The sequence below is a fragment of the Vicia villosa genome, linkage group LG3 (assembly GCF_029867415.1).
Source record: "Vicia villosa cultivar HV-30 ecotype Madison, WI linkage group LG3, Vvil1.0, whole genome shotgun sequence".
Lineage (NCBI taxonomy): Eukaryota > Viridiplantae > Streptophyta > Magnoliopsida > Fabales > Fabaceae > Vicia > Vicia villosa.
In genome coordinates, this window is record NC_081182.1 from 32428546 (window position 1) to 32446986 (window position 18441).

The 18441-nt window shown below is 30.9% G+C and overlaps 1 protein-coding gene across 1 annotated transcript; it reads left to right on the forward strand.

The window, feature by feature from the left end:
• Positions 1 to 5628: 5628 nt before the first annotated feature.
• On the forward strand, positions 5629 to 6703 carry LOC131655338 (protein MIZU-KUSSEI 1). The gene has a single exon (XM_058925222.1). The coding sequence runs from the start codon at positions 5826 to 5828 to the stop codon at positions 6531 to 6533; it is 708 nt and encodes a 235-aa protein (XP_058781205.1). The 5' UTR covers positions 5629 to 5825; the 3' UTR covers positions 6534 to 6703.
• Positions 6704 to 18441: the final 11738 nt, after the last annotated feature.

An 18441-nucleotide genomic window follows, 5' to 3' on the forward strand; every position in this document is an offset into this window, starting at 1 on the left:
AACAAATATTATAGGATTGTGTAAGTTTTATCACTTGATAGTCTCCAAAGACAAATCTAATCTAATATATTTTTAAGGTGTGTCCATCTTGTTGTCTATCCTACTTTTTTAATACTTAAATGACCCAATTTCGAATGGATTGTCTTGACCTAATTTGAAACAGAACTCATGATTTGAGTTCGAAATTTGTTGCATATGTGCTACCTCATTAATAAAGTACTATCTCCGTTCCTTTTTAAGTGTCGTTTCGGTACAAAGCTCTTCAAACAAGATAGTGAATTGTTAGAGTTATTTCTCTATTATACTCTCATTTATTTTCTCTTTCTAAATAAATTCAATCATACTCTCTCTTTTTCCAATAAATAATTGAGAAAACAATTAATTTTATCAAAAATATGAAGTCAAGTTAATGATAAAGTAAGGGTATAATTGAGACATTCACTACAACACGGAAGACATACAAAAGCGCTTTTTTTGGGCTTTAACAGCGTTTTAAAGCGCTGCCAAAGCCAGCGCTGGCGTAGGTAACGAAAGCGCTTTTAAAAGCGCTCTGGTAGACCCCCCTATAAGAGCGTTTTTTCCAGAAAAAGCGCTCTGGTAGACCCCGCTACAAGAGCGCTTTTTCTGGAAAAAGCGCTCTGGTAGACCCCCTATAAGAGCGCTTTTGCTGGAAAAAGCGCTCTGGTAGCCCCCCTATTAGAGCGCTTTTCCAAAAGCGCTTTGGTAGGTTGCGTTTTTTTTTTAATCTTTGGCAGCGCTTTTTGTAATAAAGCGCTTTCGTATGTGGACCTTTAAGAGCGCTTTTTAAAAGCGCTGTCGTTGCTAAATGAGGTATTTTAAAGTGCAGCCTGTAATTTCAGCCTCCCAGTTCGACCTGTAATATATTTTCAACCTGTAATATTTTCGACCTGTAATATATTTTCGACGATATATTTTCAACCATATGTAGGACTATATATATACTAATATAATACCATTATAATATCCAAAAGTATATATATATATATATATATATATATATATATATATATATATATATCATTATGTCAAACAAACTAAATCTCTAACATCAACAATATTATACTTCAAATATTAATTGGGAACAATATGAACAAAGTTAGTAACCATATATCCTAGAGTACTATAATATTCTCTTCAAATCGACACAAATCCTACTGCATGAATAGCTGATGAATATAAAATTGACACAAATCCTCTTTGATTTCTTCCAACTTAAGTCTCGTGTAAGAAGCAGCACGGAATTCGTCAAAGTACTACAGAATAAAAACATAATATGAATGATTTAGTTAAATGTAATAAATTATAAGAAGTTATCTAATTAAGTTATAAATCCATACCGTGATTGGAATCTCTAATTGATTCATTTGAAGGATTTCTTTCATAAACCTCAAAACAAAGTATCTGCAGTCTGAACTGTTTCGCTGTATCGGACACTACATAGAAAAACAAATAAGATTTTATAGTTGTCTTGTTTTATCAAGTAGCATAAATATTATAAGCAAAAGTGTGAAAAATAATGTACATGCACTTTGATCCAAGTAATGTTGTTTGATTTAGTCCGGGATACCTGTGCGTCTCGTTGACTTCGGAACACTTGTATTGATCTAACAAAAATATAAAAGCATATATTTAGATCAATCTCACAAATAATTAAATATATAAATATACAAGAATATTTAGAACGGTCTGCGCTTTAAGTTGTACAACTTTAACACCGCAGACAATCTTGTGAATTTGTAAAACCCTCACACAACGGTTTCTCTGCATCGCTTACCAACCTCTCGAACATTTTGGGACAATCCTCAAGATCTTCTTCAAGCGCTTCTGCAATCTCTTCGACTCGATCATAATCATATGTGTCTGTGCAATCGTCGTTTGAAGCATACTTCGTATTACACCTCGACTCAACATTCCCGTTACTTTTCTCACCATGCATTGTTCAACATGTATAACTTCTATCAATTCCAAACCGTAGTAAATGCGATGCCAAGTTATTCCCGTCAACCTTACCCCCATAACAGCAACCCAAGCAAGGACACGGCATTCGAATCGGGTCTTCGGAGTGCGCAACCGCAAACTTAACGAATTCCCATACCCCTTTCTCGTACTCTTTCGATAATCGGTTTGAATTCATCCATGTTTTATCCATGTCTTAATTAAACTAAACAAATGTTTTTGCTTCTTGGTTTCTCTATCAGGTACTAAGGAATTCTGTCAAGATAAGAAATAGCTATCATCATTATGTCTTGATCAGAATACCTAATGAGATCCTATAAAGTGTGAATAATAGAAATAAATCTTGTCAAACCACTCAAGTCTTGAAATATAATGTAACTACTGTGAATAAGCAACACTTAAGCAATACCTAATGAGATCCTATAGCTTTCATATTGGTTAAGTTGGTAGTTAGCTAAAGATAGGAAGTTACAGTTGTCTCGATTGTTTGAGTCTCTAAAAGAAGACAGTACCTTATTTCAGCCTACCCCCGATTTCTTAAAGAAGACATTACCTTATTTCAAGGTAATATAAGTCCACAAACCAAAAAACTGGATGAGAGACACTAAATTGAAATTAAATAGAACCATAAACAATAAACTATAAGCAGAAAACAACAAACTATAAGCAAGAAGAAAGGGCTAGTAACTTGAGTTGGACTTGATGTGGGAGACGGGTAGGTTTGAATCGGCGTTGTACAAGTAGAAACCAGAGCCTTCAAAGTAACTGTAAAATTAAACACACACGATGCAGTTAAATACACCACTACTAACACAATATCAAAAAAACCCCAATCTAGAACTCAATTATTTAAAATGATATGAAATCAATTATCAATTAGCTAGAAACTACAAACACCCGAATTTACAAAATCGAAATGCTCAAATATGTTCTCCAACAAGCAAAATTGGCGACTTCAGAAGGACCATAATGAGTTGATATAGATGTATTGCGTTGATTGGAGCTTGTACCAATTACCTTGACACATATTCTCTTATGGAAAAAATGACTACATTCAGACTTGTCATTGCTTTAACAACCAACAGTTATTGGTTCATCCATTAATTAGACTTTTCAATGCTTTCTTAGATGCAAAATTAGATGAAAATGTTTATATGACAAAACCATCATGAAATTCCCTATCTATAAACCTAGCCAAGTGTACAAGCTAATAAAACCTTTGTATAGCTTTAAGCAAGCACAGATGTTCCTGCATATAAGCGTCTTACTTCAATACTAGTAAACACTAATGTTATCCTATAAAACATCACTAACAAAACAGCCACAATTGCAGCATCTTAAACACCAATAATCAAAAATGAAATTCCATGTACTAAATCCATACAGAATCTGAACTTTCAAACTACATTCCATGTACTACATTCCAATTTCAGCTACAATTTTTGTTTCATAAAAATCTATCAAACTCAAATCAATCTCATTGTCACTTAAACAGAATTTGAACTTTCAAACTAAATTGACTCAGTGACTGACTCCCAACCTCTGAACCTAAGCTACTAAATCCATACAAAGAGAAAGAACCTTTACTTGTATGTGTCTCTCGATTAATCGCTTCTTGAACAAAAGCCCAGAGTTGAACAAGCGACGAGCATAAGCCGTTGAGAAGAAGACGATGAGAACAAGCGAAGAGCAGAAGACGATGAGAAGAAGACGATTGAGAACGGAGATTGGTGGCTCACGATTTTCTGAGATGGTGAGTTTTCTGAGTTGAAATGGTGGGCAACGATGGAAACGATGGCACGATGTTTTCTGAGTTGAAATGCTGAGAAAGAGGAATTAGGGATTTCAAAGATTTTCTAAGTTTTCTGTGGGCAGCAATGGCAGAGAAAGAGGAAATAGGGATTTGGAAACGATGAAGCGCGTTTAGTATAATTTGTTTTTAAAAAAGGTATGACAGCGCTTTTGAAAAGCACTTTCGTAACTAAGGCTATACCAGCGCTTTTTAGGATAAAAGCGCTCTTGTACCCCACCCCCTATAGCAGCGCTTTTGAAAGCGCTTTCATATCCCCCCTATAAGAGCGCTTTTGAAAAGCGCTTTCGTACTCCTGCCTTTACCAGCGCTTTTTGAAAGCGCTTTCGTAACCCCCCTATAAGAGCACTTTTTTTGCGTGTTTTTTAATTTTGTTTTTAGCGAAACCTATACCAGCGCTTTTTCCTAAAAGCGTTTTCGTAGGGGTGCTGCTAAAAGACAAATTTGACATAGTGATTATAACATTAAATTATAAAAATGATACTTAAATAGGAAAAAAATTTATTCTAAAACGACACTTAAAAAGGAGGAGGGAGTAGTGTGTAAGTAAGTATTTAAACGCTTTATGTATGACTTTAGCAGATTATTATGCTCAAACTCATTTAAAAGAAACTATTATAAAAAACTCAATATTCCATTTTCACACATAAATCTTGAGGTATGTTGGAATTACAATTTCAAATCTAAGTAGAAATGAAATATTGTGGTGTTTAATTGGGGAGTGAATATATATTGATTTTATTTACAGTTGTAAGTATAATCTAAAATATTCACATGTCAAACAGTATCTAAGCAAAAAAAAACAAAAATTCCAAATAATAGAAATGGAGAAAAAAAAACAAGAAGGGAAAGCAAGAGTTGGCTTCGTACAACCGGGCCAGGCCCGGGCCTATTGATAATTTCAACTGCCTAACCCACCTTTGCTGAATATGACCTATGGTCTGACACATTAAAGAAAAGTTGCAACTAAATAAAGAAACTACACGAAAGAGAGAGTCACTTACAAGTAAAAGCAAAGTTTCATGTACACAAGCATAAATGTTTGGGGAAGAATGAGGTTGATCTCAATAATTAGTATGGTGTTTCGGAGAAAAGTATAAAGCAATTGATGTTGATACTCTTAATCAATGTAATGATCAGAGAGGCACATGCTACTTCCTCAACCCCTCCCTTCTTTCTTTACCTTTTTGTGACTTTTTTCTTCTTCATTTACCCCACAACCTGTGGTCCTCCCCACTCTTATCTTATCACTTGTATTTCAATAACCTTATTATTTATTTCTCAAACTTTGTCACATCACCTTTAATATTGGTTTTCCTTTACTCTAACTATTTTTAAAGACCTCAATTAAGAGCTTCATATTAATACAATATATAGTTGGAATACCTATTTATAAACGAGGGCAATCATCGTTCTATAAGTCAGTTTTGTAGATATAAGTTAATCTTAAATCATATTTTTTAACATAATATTAAAAATCTCGTTTAAGATTCGATGGACCACCTACTATTAAGTTTTTGTTATCGACCACCATCATTTATTTCCACGTCTCATATGTCTAGTTCTAAGACTTAGAGATGTGTTATAAGTCTTTTATCGGACAATATATAGCACGTACAAGAGCTTATAACAGAAGACAATCTTCACTCTCACTTTATAAATCAGTTTTGTAAAAATAAGTTAGATACAGCCAAAACTCTTAAGAATTTCCATGAATATTTCCACTGAATAACCATAATGTGACGGTTAATTAGTATATTTATTAGCATTAACAAGATTCCATTAGTACATGTCCTAACCTATGTGACCAAGACCAACTAACTTCCTAATCCCACCCCACTTTTACATCTTGGTAGACCCTAGCTTTAGTTAGCCACACCTTCCTTTTCTCTATATGTATTGCTCCATCCTCTTAGCTGTAAACTTCATAATCCATATATTCATTCTTCTCCAAACATATCCATCGCTCTGTTTTTCCTAGAACTTACCTTAACTTATCATCACAACTTCATAAATATTAATATTTTCATACACCATAATGCCATCTGTTCATTCTAGTCCTTTCTACCCAATGGAAACTCCAGCAATAGCATCACTTCTCCGGCACACATCCGGCGAAAAGCGGAACAAATTCTCCGCCGGCGGCCTCTTAAAGATGTTCAAACTCTTCCCTATGTTAACATCAGGTTGCAAAATGGTAGCACTATTAGGAAGGCCAAGAAAGCCTATGCTAAAAGACAGTGCCACAACAGGCACAATCTTCGGTTACAGAAAAGGAAGAGTTATCATAGCAATACAAGAAGATACGCGTCAAATGCCGATTTTTCTCATCGAATTACCGATGCTAACGAGCGCGTTAAACAAAGAGATGTCATCCGATATAGTGAGAATCGCGCTGGAGAGCGAGACGAAGACGAATAAGAAGAAACTGCTTGAAGAGTTTGTTTGGGCTGTGTATTGTAATGGTAGGAAAGTTGGTTATTCTATAAGGAGGAAACAAATGGGTGATGAAGAACTTCAAGTTATGCAACATTTGAGAGGCGTGTCCATGGGAGCTGGCGTGTTGCCGACCGCATCGGATCATAAGGATAGTTCTGATGGTGAAATGACTTATATGAGAGCAAGGTTTGAAAGAGTTGTTGGTTCTAAGGATTCTGAAGCTTTTTATATGATTAATCCTGATAATAATATTAACAATAGTAATCAAGGACCTGAGTTTAGTATATTTTTTGTTAGAGCTAACTAGAATCAATATTGTACGTGTTATATATATATATATATATAATTGATGTGTATCTATGTATCAGATTATATTCTAAGCTTGAGAATATTATGATTTATGATCAAGTTAGTTCTTTCATCAAGAACAAATAACACAAAGATTTTTGAGGTTTGAAGCAATTTATCTTCTAGATTATCAATGATGTAGCATTTCTTATTCATGATAAGTTAAATAACAAAAGGTTTTCAACTTTTAGAGGCTACTCTATATATGATATCTACTTACTGGTTGTAAGAGAATTGATCATTGAAACATTCACAACTTTTGTGCTCTCACACAATCATCAAGGTGAGATTTAATTAGGCTCCCCCTAATCATAACCCTGTAGGATATAGTTACTAACGGTTATAGACAACTAACTCTAGCTAACAGTCAAAGAATAAGTGAGCTAGCTAGCACATAATTTTACAGATTAAGCATCGATCATCTAATACTACTTGATGATTCACTCAGGTTTTTCTAATAAGAAAAATTGAATTATTTTCTATTTATAATAATATTTGTTTATATGTAATACTTTTGAAAACTATTATCATATAAATTATATTTAATAAAATTAATCTTAATTGCAATATGTTAGTGAAATGCATCAAATTAACTATTTTGATAAACTTTGAAAGTTAAAATGCATCACAATGGGAGTTTCAAACCCCTAAGCTTAGATAAAGGGGATACAGGCTAATTTGTTTTAACTTTAAAAAAAAATTGTCAAAATATTTTTTTAAAATATTACAAATTTTTTATATTTATTTTTTGAAATTGAGAGACTAATTTTAAAATCTGATAATATAAATATATATTATTAAAGATCAAAACATAGTCGAAATTATAATTTTTTTAAAAAAAAATTGTATCATAAAAATGACTTTTATGAAAAGTTATTTGAAATTGCTTTAAAATTAAGTGATTTTTTAATATTTTGATTTAAAAAACGTTTTAATAAAATAATAAAATATTTTAAATAATATTTTAAGAATAAGTATTCAAATTAAACTTTTATAAAAATTGTTCTATAAATTATTTTACACAAAAAAAATTCACATTATAAAAATAATTATAGAAAAAAAAAACCAAAACAAAGAGCCCACAGTTTTACCTTCTGAACCATTAGCTCCTTTATAGTAAAATTTGTAACGAAATTTATTTATTACTAAGTAAAACATGAAAGAAATAATCACATTTTTAAAAATAGGCCCAATTTTTTTTTTATAAAAAAAGATAATTTCAATATTAAAAAATATAGTAATATATTAATAAAAAATAAATTTAATTATAATTATTTTGATTTTTGATCAATTTCATTTTCTTTTTATGTATTAAGTTTTTATCTTAACATTTTTTTAATTTATTAGATTTGAATTATAATATTTTTTTTGTCTATTAATATTAAAAAAAATATTTCAAAATTTGAGGTCTCCTAATGTCAAAAGTCATCACAATGTCAAAAGTCATCTTACAAAGTCAAATTTTGCGAGGGAGCAAACCATCTTGCTTTAGACGCCATTGCAATTTTTGCTGGGGATTAATCCCTCGCTGAATATTATCTTTATATTTTTTCAATGATGTAGCATTTGTTATTCAAGATAAGATAAATAACAAAAGGTTTCCAACTTTTGGAGGCTATTATATATATAGTATCTACCGACTAGTTCTAAGAGAATTGATCATTGAAATATCCACTACTTTTGTGCTCTCACACAACACAGTCATCAAGCTGAGATTTAATTACAGGCTCCCCCTAATCATAATTCTATATGGCTATAGTTACTAACGGTTATAGATAACTAACTGTACCTAACAGTCAAAGGATAAATGAGCTAGCTATTGGAATAGCAATGGCTAAGATTTGGACAGAGTATTATAATATTATATATATATATATATATATATATATATATATATATATATATATATATATATATATATATATATATATATATATATATATATATATATATATATATATATATTTGTATATATATATGTATATATGTATATATATATATATATATATATATATATATATATATATTTGTATATATATATGTATATATATATATATATATATATATATATATATATATATATATATATATATATATATATATTTGTAAAAATACCATTGTCATTTCAAATTTTTTTTGGTTTAGACTTTGGGAAAAAATGATGCACTCATGTGCCTATGTGTCATGCTATAGATTTATTATTTTTTGGTTTTGCTCCCTATAATAATTTTTTTATTTCAATTATACTGATATAAATTTATTATTTTTTATTTATAATTATTTTAAAATCCATGTCATATATTATTTTTATTTTTTTAATTATTTTAATCTTATTAAATATTGAAAGATGCAAGAATTAAGAAAAATCAAACAAAATTTTTGCACACCTATAAAAGTAAATTTATAGGGGACAAAACCAAAAATCGCACGTATGAAGGGGGCAAAAATGCTATTAACTCTAAAAATAAATATCAATTTAAGTTTTAAAGAATATTAAAAAGTTTTCAAAATATATTTGTTTGAAATATAAAATAAACAAACATATATATATATATATATATGTAATGGTTTAACATTCAAGTATTTTTTAAAACTGATATATATATATATATATATATATATATATATATATATATATATATATATATATATATATATATATATATATATTTACAAAATAAGATAAATTAAAATATATATAAATATATATAATGTGCGGGTATGGGCTGGATTGTGTACTAAACTACTCATACCCGCTTATTTTAGTGGGTAATTACCTAGTCCATATTTGTATTTATTTTTGTGAATTTTTATCCTATTCATTATGAATATTTTTACGGATGCCCATTAAAGATGAGTCAAATTGTCTTCCCTAATTAGGTAATGCATGATTTTATAAGTAGACATCATCTAATACTATTTGATGATCCACTCAGGTTTCTAGTAAAAAAATGAATTATTTTTTTATTTATTTATATGTAATACTTTTAACTTAGTATAACTCACTAATAATATTAATAATATTTTAGTCAACTCAAATAATAGCACACTATTTTGCGAAATTTAATATTACGACATCTATGAGAATTTTTGAATATATGTATGTATCAAAAATATTTATGAGCTATTATGCATACATTATATTTAATAAAATCATTATTAATTCAGTACAAGAAAAATTCTCCCTAATTATGTGAAGTTGTGATGTGTTAATTATGTGGTTAAAAAATAATAGTTGCGACGTAACTATAATATCACTATTACTTTTATTAATAAAATAATAAAGATAACGTAAAGATGATGGCAGTCAGACTTTTAAAATATATATATATATATATATATTTAGGATGTGGGAGTCACATCGTCATTTCAAACTTAATATAAAAAATTATAAAACTCTAACGTTCAGATGGAGGGATTTTTGAAAATTTGAAAAATCCAATTGTGACGTGGTAATCACGTCGCAACATTTTAGAGGGAAAAAGTCTGACCCAATCTTGACTTGGTTCAGAGTTTGTGCAGTCAATGCAATAAATGATTTTGACTGTAGGGCATGTTGCGTGTTGATTCCCGCGTTGCAACTTGCGAAATGATTCCCACGTGGCAACTATGTTACTATTAAGAAGTTGCGACGTGATTTTCACTTTGCTGGCTTGCGTCATGAAAATCACGTCTTTATGGTTCTTTATATTAAATGCATCTAGAAAAAAATTTGTACGCCCAATTTATCTTTCTCTCTTCCTCTTTCTTTATTTCTTCCCCTTCTCTTCCTCTTCCTCTCTTCTCTGCCTCTTCCTCTCTTCCTCCACCACCAGCAGAATTTTTCAAATCTTCCTCCTCCCACAAAATTAATCAAAGGTAATATTTACTTGCTCTATTTTTTTTATTTTTGTTTAAAATTTAATCTCTAATATTTGATATTTATTTTTGTTGTAGTTGAGATTTTTACCAAGTTTCAAGATTTCAAACTTTGATTGTTTATTTGAGTTTATTTGAAAGCTTCGTAGCGGTAAGTTTTCAATTTTAACACTAAAATTTCTAGTTAATATATGTGTTTGTTTAAGATTTTGATTGGTGTTGTTTGCTTAAGATTTAATATATAATTTATATTAAAACAAATTTAATATATAATAAATAATATATATTAAAACAGAATTTATGATATATATATATATATATAGCCAGTTGGAAATTCGTAAGTATCTTATTTATAAATTTTTAATTAAATATACATTTTATTTTATTTTAATATAAATGTATATTTAATGCATGCTAATTCAAATTATTGTTTAGTTTCCAGCCGAGTCGGACTGTTGCCAGGTGTATAAATTATGTGATTCAGCAAATGTATAAAGAAGCTTGGAAGAGTTTTGGAGAAGTTTCAAATAAAGATGTTGTGGCCACTGAAATGTTGTGGCATGAAAATCCTGTGGCAACTAATTTTCATTTTATCCTTTAATTTAATTTTATTTCAATTTTATTTAACTAAATATTTGTATTTATGTGTAAGAGGATTACCACACATTGCTTGTACGATTTTTGGTTAATAATCCTCAATATACTCCTTGAGAAGGAGAGCCGATTCATCCAGATGTGGAATTTTATATTTAGAGTGAAGTCGTTGTCAGAAAAGGGCCTAATGGTTGTTATTTTTTGTGGTGGAAATCTGGAGGGCAGCTTGAGATGTGGGGATAGAACTTTATCTTAGAGAGTTAAAGATTGGGAAGGATCGTCACGTCAAACCACAATTGACACCGCAAATATGGAAACAGTTAGACAATTAGCGCTAAGTGAGGCGAGACGCGAGTCAGCGCAATATGAGGCGGCGCTAAAAGCCTAAATGGAGGAGCAACAACGGCAAATAGAGGCAATGGAGAAGAGGCAAGTAGAGATGGAGGAGCAAATGCGACTATTTATGCAATTCCAAAGAAGCGTTAATCAAACGTTTGGTGAAAACGTAGGAGTTGATGGTGCACCGATGGATGAGGAGAATGATAATGATAATGATACTAACCTTGACGATTTTCCCGACCCACAAGACCCATATGATTAGTTTTATTTTTATTTGAATTTGAAATTTGAAATTGTGTAAGAAATTAAATTTTAATTTATGTACGATATTAAATTTAATTTTAATTTATAGTTTATTTATTTTATTTTATTTGTTATTATATTAAAAATTTTATTTTATATTTAAAATAAATATTTATTTAATAATTTTGAATCAGAATTAATAATGAAATCTTTTTTATTAATAATAACCAAATTTTATTTTTTTTTTTAAAATTTAATCTTAGTGACGTGATTTACATGTCACAAATTAGGACATGTAGATCACGTCGCAACCAACAGGTGTAACCCAAAGATTTAAAAAAAAACAGTTGTTTAGTGACGTTGGATTCACGTCGCAACTTTGTGACATGATATTCACATCACTAAATTTTTTGTGTTTTCTGAATCCACATGTTAGTCATCTTAAAGTATTTGGATTAATGTGCTTCAGGCATGTACCTGAGCAATTGAGGAAGAAGTTAGATGATCAAAGTCAAGCCATGGTGCTCATAGTTTATCATTCTAATGGTGCACACAAGTTATATTCCATAAATGATGATAAGCTAGTGATCAGTATTGATGTTTTTGTGGATGAAAGAAAATGGTGGAATTGGAAACAAGGAACGGTTCGACATGAGCAAGGAAAAGTCACAATTATGCTTGAAGAAGACCAACAAGCTAAAGCCACAACCACTCGTAATGAAGAATCACTTGAGCAAAATGTTAGAAGATCTGCTAGAACGAGAATTGGGTTGACAAGGCTAGCTTGGATATGAGAGATTTACAAATCAAGTAATCAGTGTAGATGGTGACTTCATCGAAGTCGTAATGACGATGGCTAAATCAAAATCAATTAATTTGGATCAAGCCATGAATGACTCAAATTGGTTGGCATCCATGCAAGAAGAACTCAAGGCGATCGAGAAGAGCAAGACCTAAGAGCTTTTCGAAAAGTCAATCAAGAAGCCAATTGATGTGAAATTATCAAGTATAAGGAAAGACAAGTGGCAAGAGGTTTTCTACAAAAGTCTGGTATTGACTTCAATGAAGTCTATGCACTTGTTGCAAGGTTGAAAACCATCATGATTGTTGTGTCGACTACATCATACAAAAGATGGAAGATACATCAATTAGATGTAAAGTTAACATTTCTGAATGGACCACTGGAAGATGAGATCTATGTCAGTCAACCAATCAAGATTCAAAATCCAATGGCAGGAGTAGAAGGTGTATAGATTGAGAAGGGTTGTTTATGCTTTGAAGCAAGCCCCAGGGGATTGGAATAAGAGAATAGATGGCTTCCTAATCAACGCAAATAAACAAAGTGTATCTTACAACATGGAGTGAATGTAAATGTAGCATATAAGGATAGTCGAAGCATTATATATTTGTATGTGGATGACTTGATGATGACAGGTGCATATGAAGCAGAAATAAAAAGGTTCAAGTTAGAACCGATGCAGGAGTTTGAAATGTCCAACCTAGGAAATTTTTCATATTTTTTAAGGGTGGAGTTTAAAGACATAATTGAAGGAGTGTTTTTTCATTAGAAGAAATATGCCAAAGATATCTTGAAAAGGTTCAGGGTGAGCAACTGTAACGTTGCAGTCACACCATTGGAGACATGAGTAAAGTTGAAAAAATAAATAAATGATGAGTCTGTAAATGTGACATTGTACAAAAAAATTATTGTATCCTTAAGGTATATATGCAACATCAGGCCAAATATTTGTAAAAGTATTGGGTTGCTGAGCAAGCTTAATGATAAGCCACAAGAGTGTCATCTCACTACAGTTAAGAGAGTGTTGAGATACATAAAAGGTATTATTGGTCATGGTTTGCTAATTCCAAGGAAGAAGAATATCATCACGGGTGCAGACGTACATGGCTACACTGATTCAGATTTCAGTGGAGATCAAGACAATATTCATTATTGGAGGTGCTCTAATTTCTTGGAGCTCAAAAAAGTAAATCATTGTGGTTTTGTTATCTCGTAAAGCTAAGTATGTGGTTCTATCGTATACAACATGTCAAGCAGTATGGATAGAGATGCTACTTAAAGAGCTAAAGATTATGGAACCTAAGGAAACGAAATTGTTTGTTAATAACAAGTCGGTTATTAATCTCAAAAATCACCATGGGTGTCATAGTCGAAGTAAGCACATTAAAAGGAGATATCATTTTCTTAGAGATAAAGTGAATAAAGGAAAGGTTGAACTTGAGCATTGCAAGACAAAATGATAACTAGACAATATACTCACCAAGCCTTTGAAGAAAGCCATGTTTGATGAATCAAAGAGAAGCATCGAGATGAGAAGCCTTGAAGACATAAATTAGAGGATGTGTTAGATGATATAATTCATTGTTTCAGTTTATAAGTCTGTGTTCGACAAGATTACGTTTGACCTAGTTAAAGTAGGCAACGTAGTAGTAAGTTGTATTCGACCAAGTCAAATACAACATAAAGTTGTGGTGTCAAAGTGTCTAAGGAAGTATTTGACAGAGTCGAATACTGCATAGTGAATTGTATGTTTTAGTTGCTTATATATAGAGGTGACTATGTAAATCAGAATATAACTTCACATTAATATTTTTATTTTTCTAAAATATAGATTCTCTCTCTTCTTTTTCTTCTTCTTCAACTTTTTAAAATTCTAATTGTTCCAACATTACTATTATTGCAAACACCCTCATGCGCCTCCGAACTGAAAAGTTGAATGCACTACCTTAAAAATCCAATTTCACCGATCCATCTCACATTTTAGATTCTCTCTCAAAACACTACCCATGACAAGGAAATTTATTTTAGGAAATTCATAACAGTTTAAATGACAGTGTTAAGGATTATTTGACGAGATCCCTCCATAATTATGATGTTAAGTATGCCTTAAAATATTTGTTGATGAAGAGAAAGAAAACATAGATTGAGATCGTCAGAAATCAGAAAGTCAAAAAGTAATCAGATCCGAGCGGTTCACGAAAATCGAACTCGATGGGTTCGCTTTATTGATCAATTTATTAATGTTAGAATATTTATATTAATTTGGAGATCATATAAATTAATATAAAAAATATTAGAAGATATTTATAATATTCTAAAAGATATTATAAGATATATATTTATAATAGTCTAAGAGATATTATAAGATATTTATAATATTCTAAAAGATATTATAAGATATATATTTATAATATTCTAAAAGATATTATAAGATATATATTTATAATAGTCTAAGAGATATTATAAGATATTTATAATATTTGAGAGATATTATAAGATTTTAATAATATCTTTTATTCTATCAATTAAGGAGATATGTTTTGGTATTTGTTTTGTATTTTTTGGATTTTCGCTATTATAAATATGTATCTCTTGTGTTATTACAGTGTGACAATATTAGAGTTTACAGCAACAAGGGAGAGCAGGGGTTTAAAGGTATAACATAGGGTTTTGGCAATTCTCAAGGGAAACCTTAGAAAGGTAAGGGTTTTTGAGAAACCTTTGGAATTATCTAAGGAAATTGGGAAATACTTGTTTACACATTGGGTTTGGGTTATTCATATATTGAAGGTTGAAGAGGTTGGGAAACACTTCGGCAGAAAATAGGGTTAAATTTTGGGCACCTTCAAGATTATTCTTGGAAACGTGAAGGCAAAGGCTATTTTCATGTAACGCATATGTAATCTCTTGTAACAACTTTCTAAGTACAGTGAATTGGAGAGTTCCTCTCTCTCTTTCCTAGAGTAGATTGTTTGATCAAACTGGGTAAACAACGACTTCGAGTTGAGAAAAATTAAGATGCAAGTAATTTTAATTTAAAAGAAGTGTATTGATTCTTTGAAGAATGAAGCATTGATTCATGCAGGGATTACACAGGTACAAAAGACCGAGATGTTAGATAAGGCTAGGAGTGCCATTATCTTGTGCCTCGAGGATAAAGTTCTAAGAGAAGTCGTTGGGGAGCAACGTGCGGTTGCTATGTGGGTAAAAATTGAATCATTGTATATGACAAAGTCTTTGGCTTAGAGGTTGCATCTGAAACAACAACTCTATTTATTCTGAATAGTGGAGAGCAAATCCATAGTTGAGCATCTTACAGAATTTCACAAGGTTATTATTGATCTTGAGAAAATTAAAGTGAAGATTGATGATGAGGACAGGACTTTGCTCCTGCTGAGTTCATTACCCGGGTCCTTTGAGCACTTTAAGGATGCCCCTCTTTATGGTAAAAAAGGTACTATTACTTTGGATAAAGTCCAGACGGCGGAGAAATCCAAAGAAATTTCAAAGTCGGAAAATTTGAAGATTGAAGATAATGGTGAAGGCTTAAATGTGTCAAGAGGAAGAGGTGAGCGTAAAAGGATGCCAAATCAAAGAGGTCGGACAAGTCAAAGGTAAAATGTTTTAATTGTCATAAAATCGGCCACTTTAAAAGAGATTGTCCTGAGAGTAAGGTCAATGGATATTTTGTTCAAGCTCCAGTTACTAGTAGTTAGGGGTGTTCGCGGTGCGGTTTGAGCGGTTTTGACGAAAAAAATCATCCGAACCGCAAGAGAAAAAATCGTGCGGTTTGGTTTGGTTCAGTTGGATTTTAGAAAAAACCGAACCAAATCAAACCAAACCAAACCAATACGGTTTGGTTCGGTTTGGATTTTTATAAATATTTTATTAAGCCATACAAACACATATAAATGATAACATAACTTTGTATTTAGATATTTGTTGAAAGTATTTTTGGGTAAATATTTTCGGTAATATATCGTATCCACAGGGATTGGTTAATATCACTGCCGTTCTATAGTTGTTTATTTTGAGTTAGAAAAATTGAGTTGGATTGTTGTATGATTCTAATAATATCAAAAGTAAACAATAAATTAAAAGCGAGTAATGAACTGTTGTTAACGATTAGAGAAATATGTTGAACCTTAGGGTTCATCAACCTATTCCTATACAATTATCAATTAATTCACAATTGAACAATCTTTTGAATCATTATCTTCACTTATCCTCAAATAAGATTCCATGTCTGCAAATCAAATTAGATAACTTTTACCGGTATGAGATTCGATCTCTCCAAATATCAATATCGATAATAGTAATTAAGAGCGATAATTATGAAAACCCAATTACAATTCCATCTCTGCAAATTGCAATTGAATCAATATAGTAACCTAGGGCAAAAGTTAAATCCTTTCTTTCGATCAAAGATTCAACGATAATTTAAGAATAAAAACAAGATTTCTTATTGATAATGAATTCAAACAATTGTTCACAGGAATTAATCAATGGTAATGTACATTCATAGATTAACTACTACCTTAGACTCAACAAGAGGGATTTAGCTCTCCATAGACATGAAGAACATACAAGAATCAATGGAGGAATTCATCTTCATCAATAGAATGCCTTCAATTGGTAAAGAATCCACCTTCTATTGTTATTCTCAGCTTCAATATCAGATAGCTCTCCTAATTTCGCTCCCACAAAGTATATCTAACCACTTGGAAACTAGGGCTTTAAAACAGAACTTTTGGGCTTTTAACGCCGAGGCCGCGGCGCGGCAACGGGCTGGCGCGGCGCGCCCCTTAAACAGAAGTATTTTCGCGGCGCGCCCTTTGTACTTTCCATCTTTTTCTTCAGCCTTTGAGACTTCCAGCTTTCTTTCCTCCTCATGTTCTTCTTAAGTTCTTATTCAGCTCAAAACCTGCAACAATAACACCCACAAGTGATTCGATTTGCTTTACGCACGAACTAAACTTATTCAGTTCAATTCTTAATAAAAACCTATGGATTCATCACATTTTTGCATTGGTTTAGAGAAGAAATCACTTATATTAACACATGAATTTACCATTAATTTACTCCTAACAATATTCATACACTATCAAATAACAACAAAACTCGTCATATTTTGACAACTTTCCATTTAATATGTAAAAATTAAATTAGACAAAAGTAGAATAATAAACATAAAATAATAGCATAAAACAATATAAAAATTATTATAATAAATAAAAAAAATAGAAGAGACGAGAGATTAATGAAGGTGAAAAATAAAAAACAAAAGAGTTGAGAGATTAGAGAAGAAGATGTGCGATAAAAACGAAACTAAAATTGGTAACATTTGCATAAAAATGAGAAGGTAAAAAAGAAAGAATATAAGAGAGTCGAGATTATAGAAGAAGAAGGAAGATGTATGTAGCAAAGAAGACGTGATAATGCTATTAGAGATATGAGAAGATCGGGACTGAAATCATATGTGTAAGGATGAATAAATTGTTCGTAATCATAAAGCTATCAATTAAAAACAAAACTCGTCATATTTTGATAATAACTTTTTATTTAATATGTAAAAATCAAATTAGACAAAAGTATAATAATAAACATAAAATAATAGCATAAAACAATATAAAAATTATTATAATGAAACAAAAAAATAGAAGAGACGAGAGATTAGTGAAGGTGAATAAGAAAAAACAAAAGAGTTGAGAGATTAGAGAAGAAGATGTGCGATAAAAACGAAACTAAAATTGGGTACATTTGCATAAAAATGAGAAGGTAAAAAAGAAAGAATATAAGAGAGTCGAGATTATAGAAGAAGAAGAAGAAGGAAGGAAGGAAGGAAGATGTATGTGGCAAAGAAGACGCGGTAATGCTATTAGAGATTTGAGAAGAACGGGACTGAAATCATATGTGTAAGGATGAATAAATTGTTCGTAATCATAAAGCTATCAAATAAGAACATAAAAATAACAACAAAACTCGTCATATTTTGATAACAACTTTTCATTTAATATGTAAAAATAAAATTAGG

Excerpts from the sequence above, each read along its gene's own strand:
- LOC131655338 (XM_058925222.1), top strand. The coding sequence starts at position 5,826 with ATGCCATCTGTTCATTCTAGTCCTTTCTACCCAATGGAAACTCCAGCA.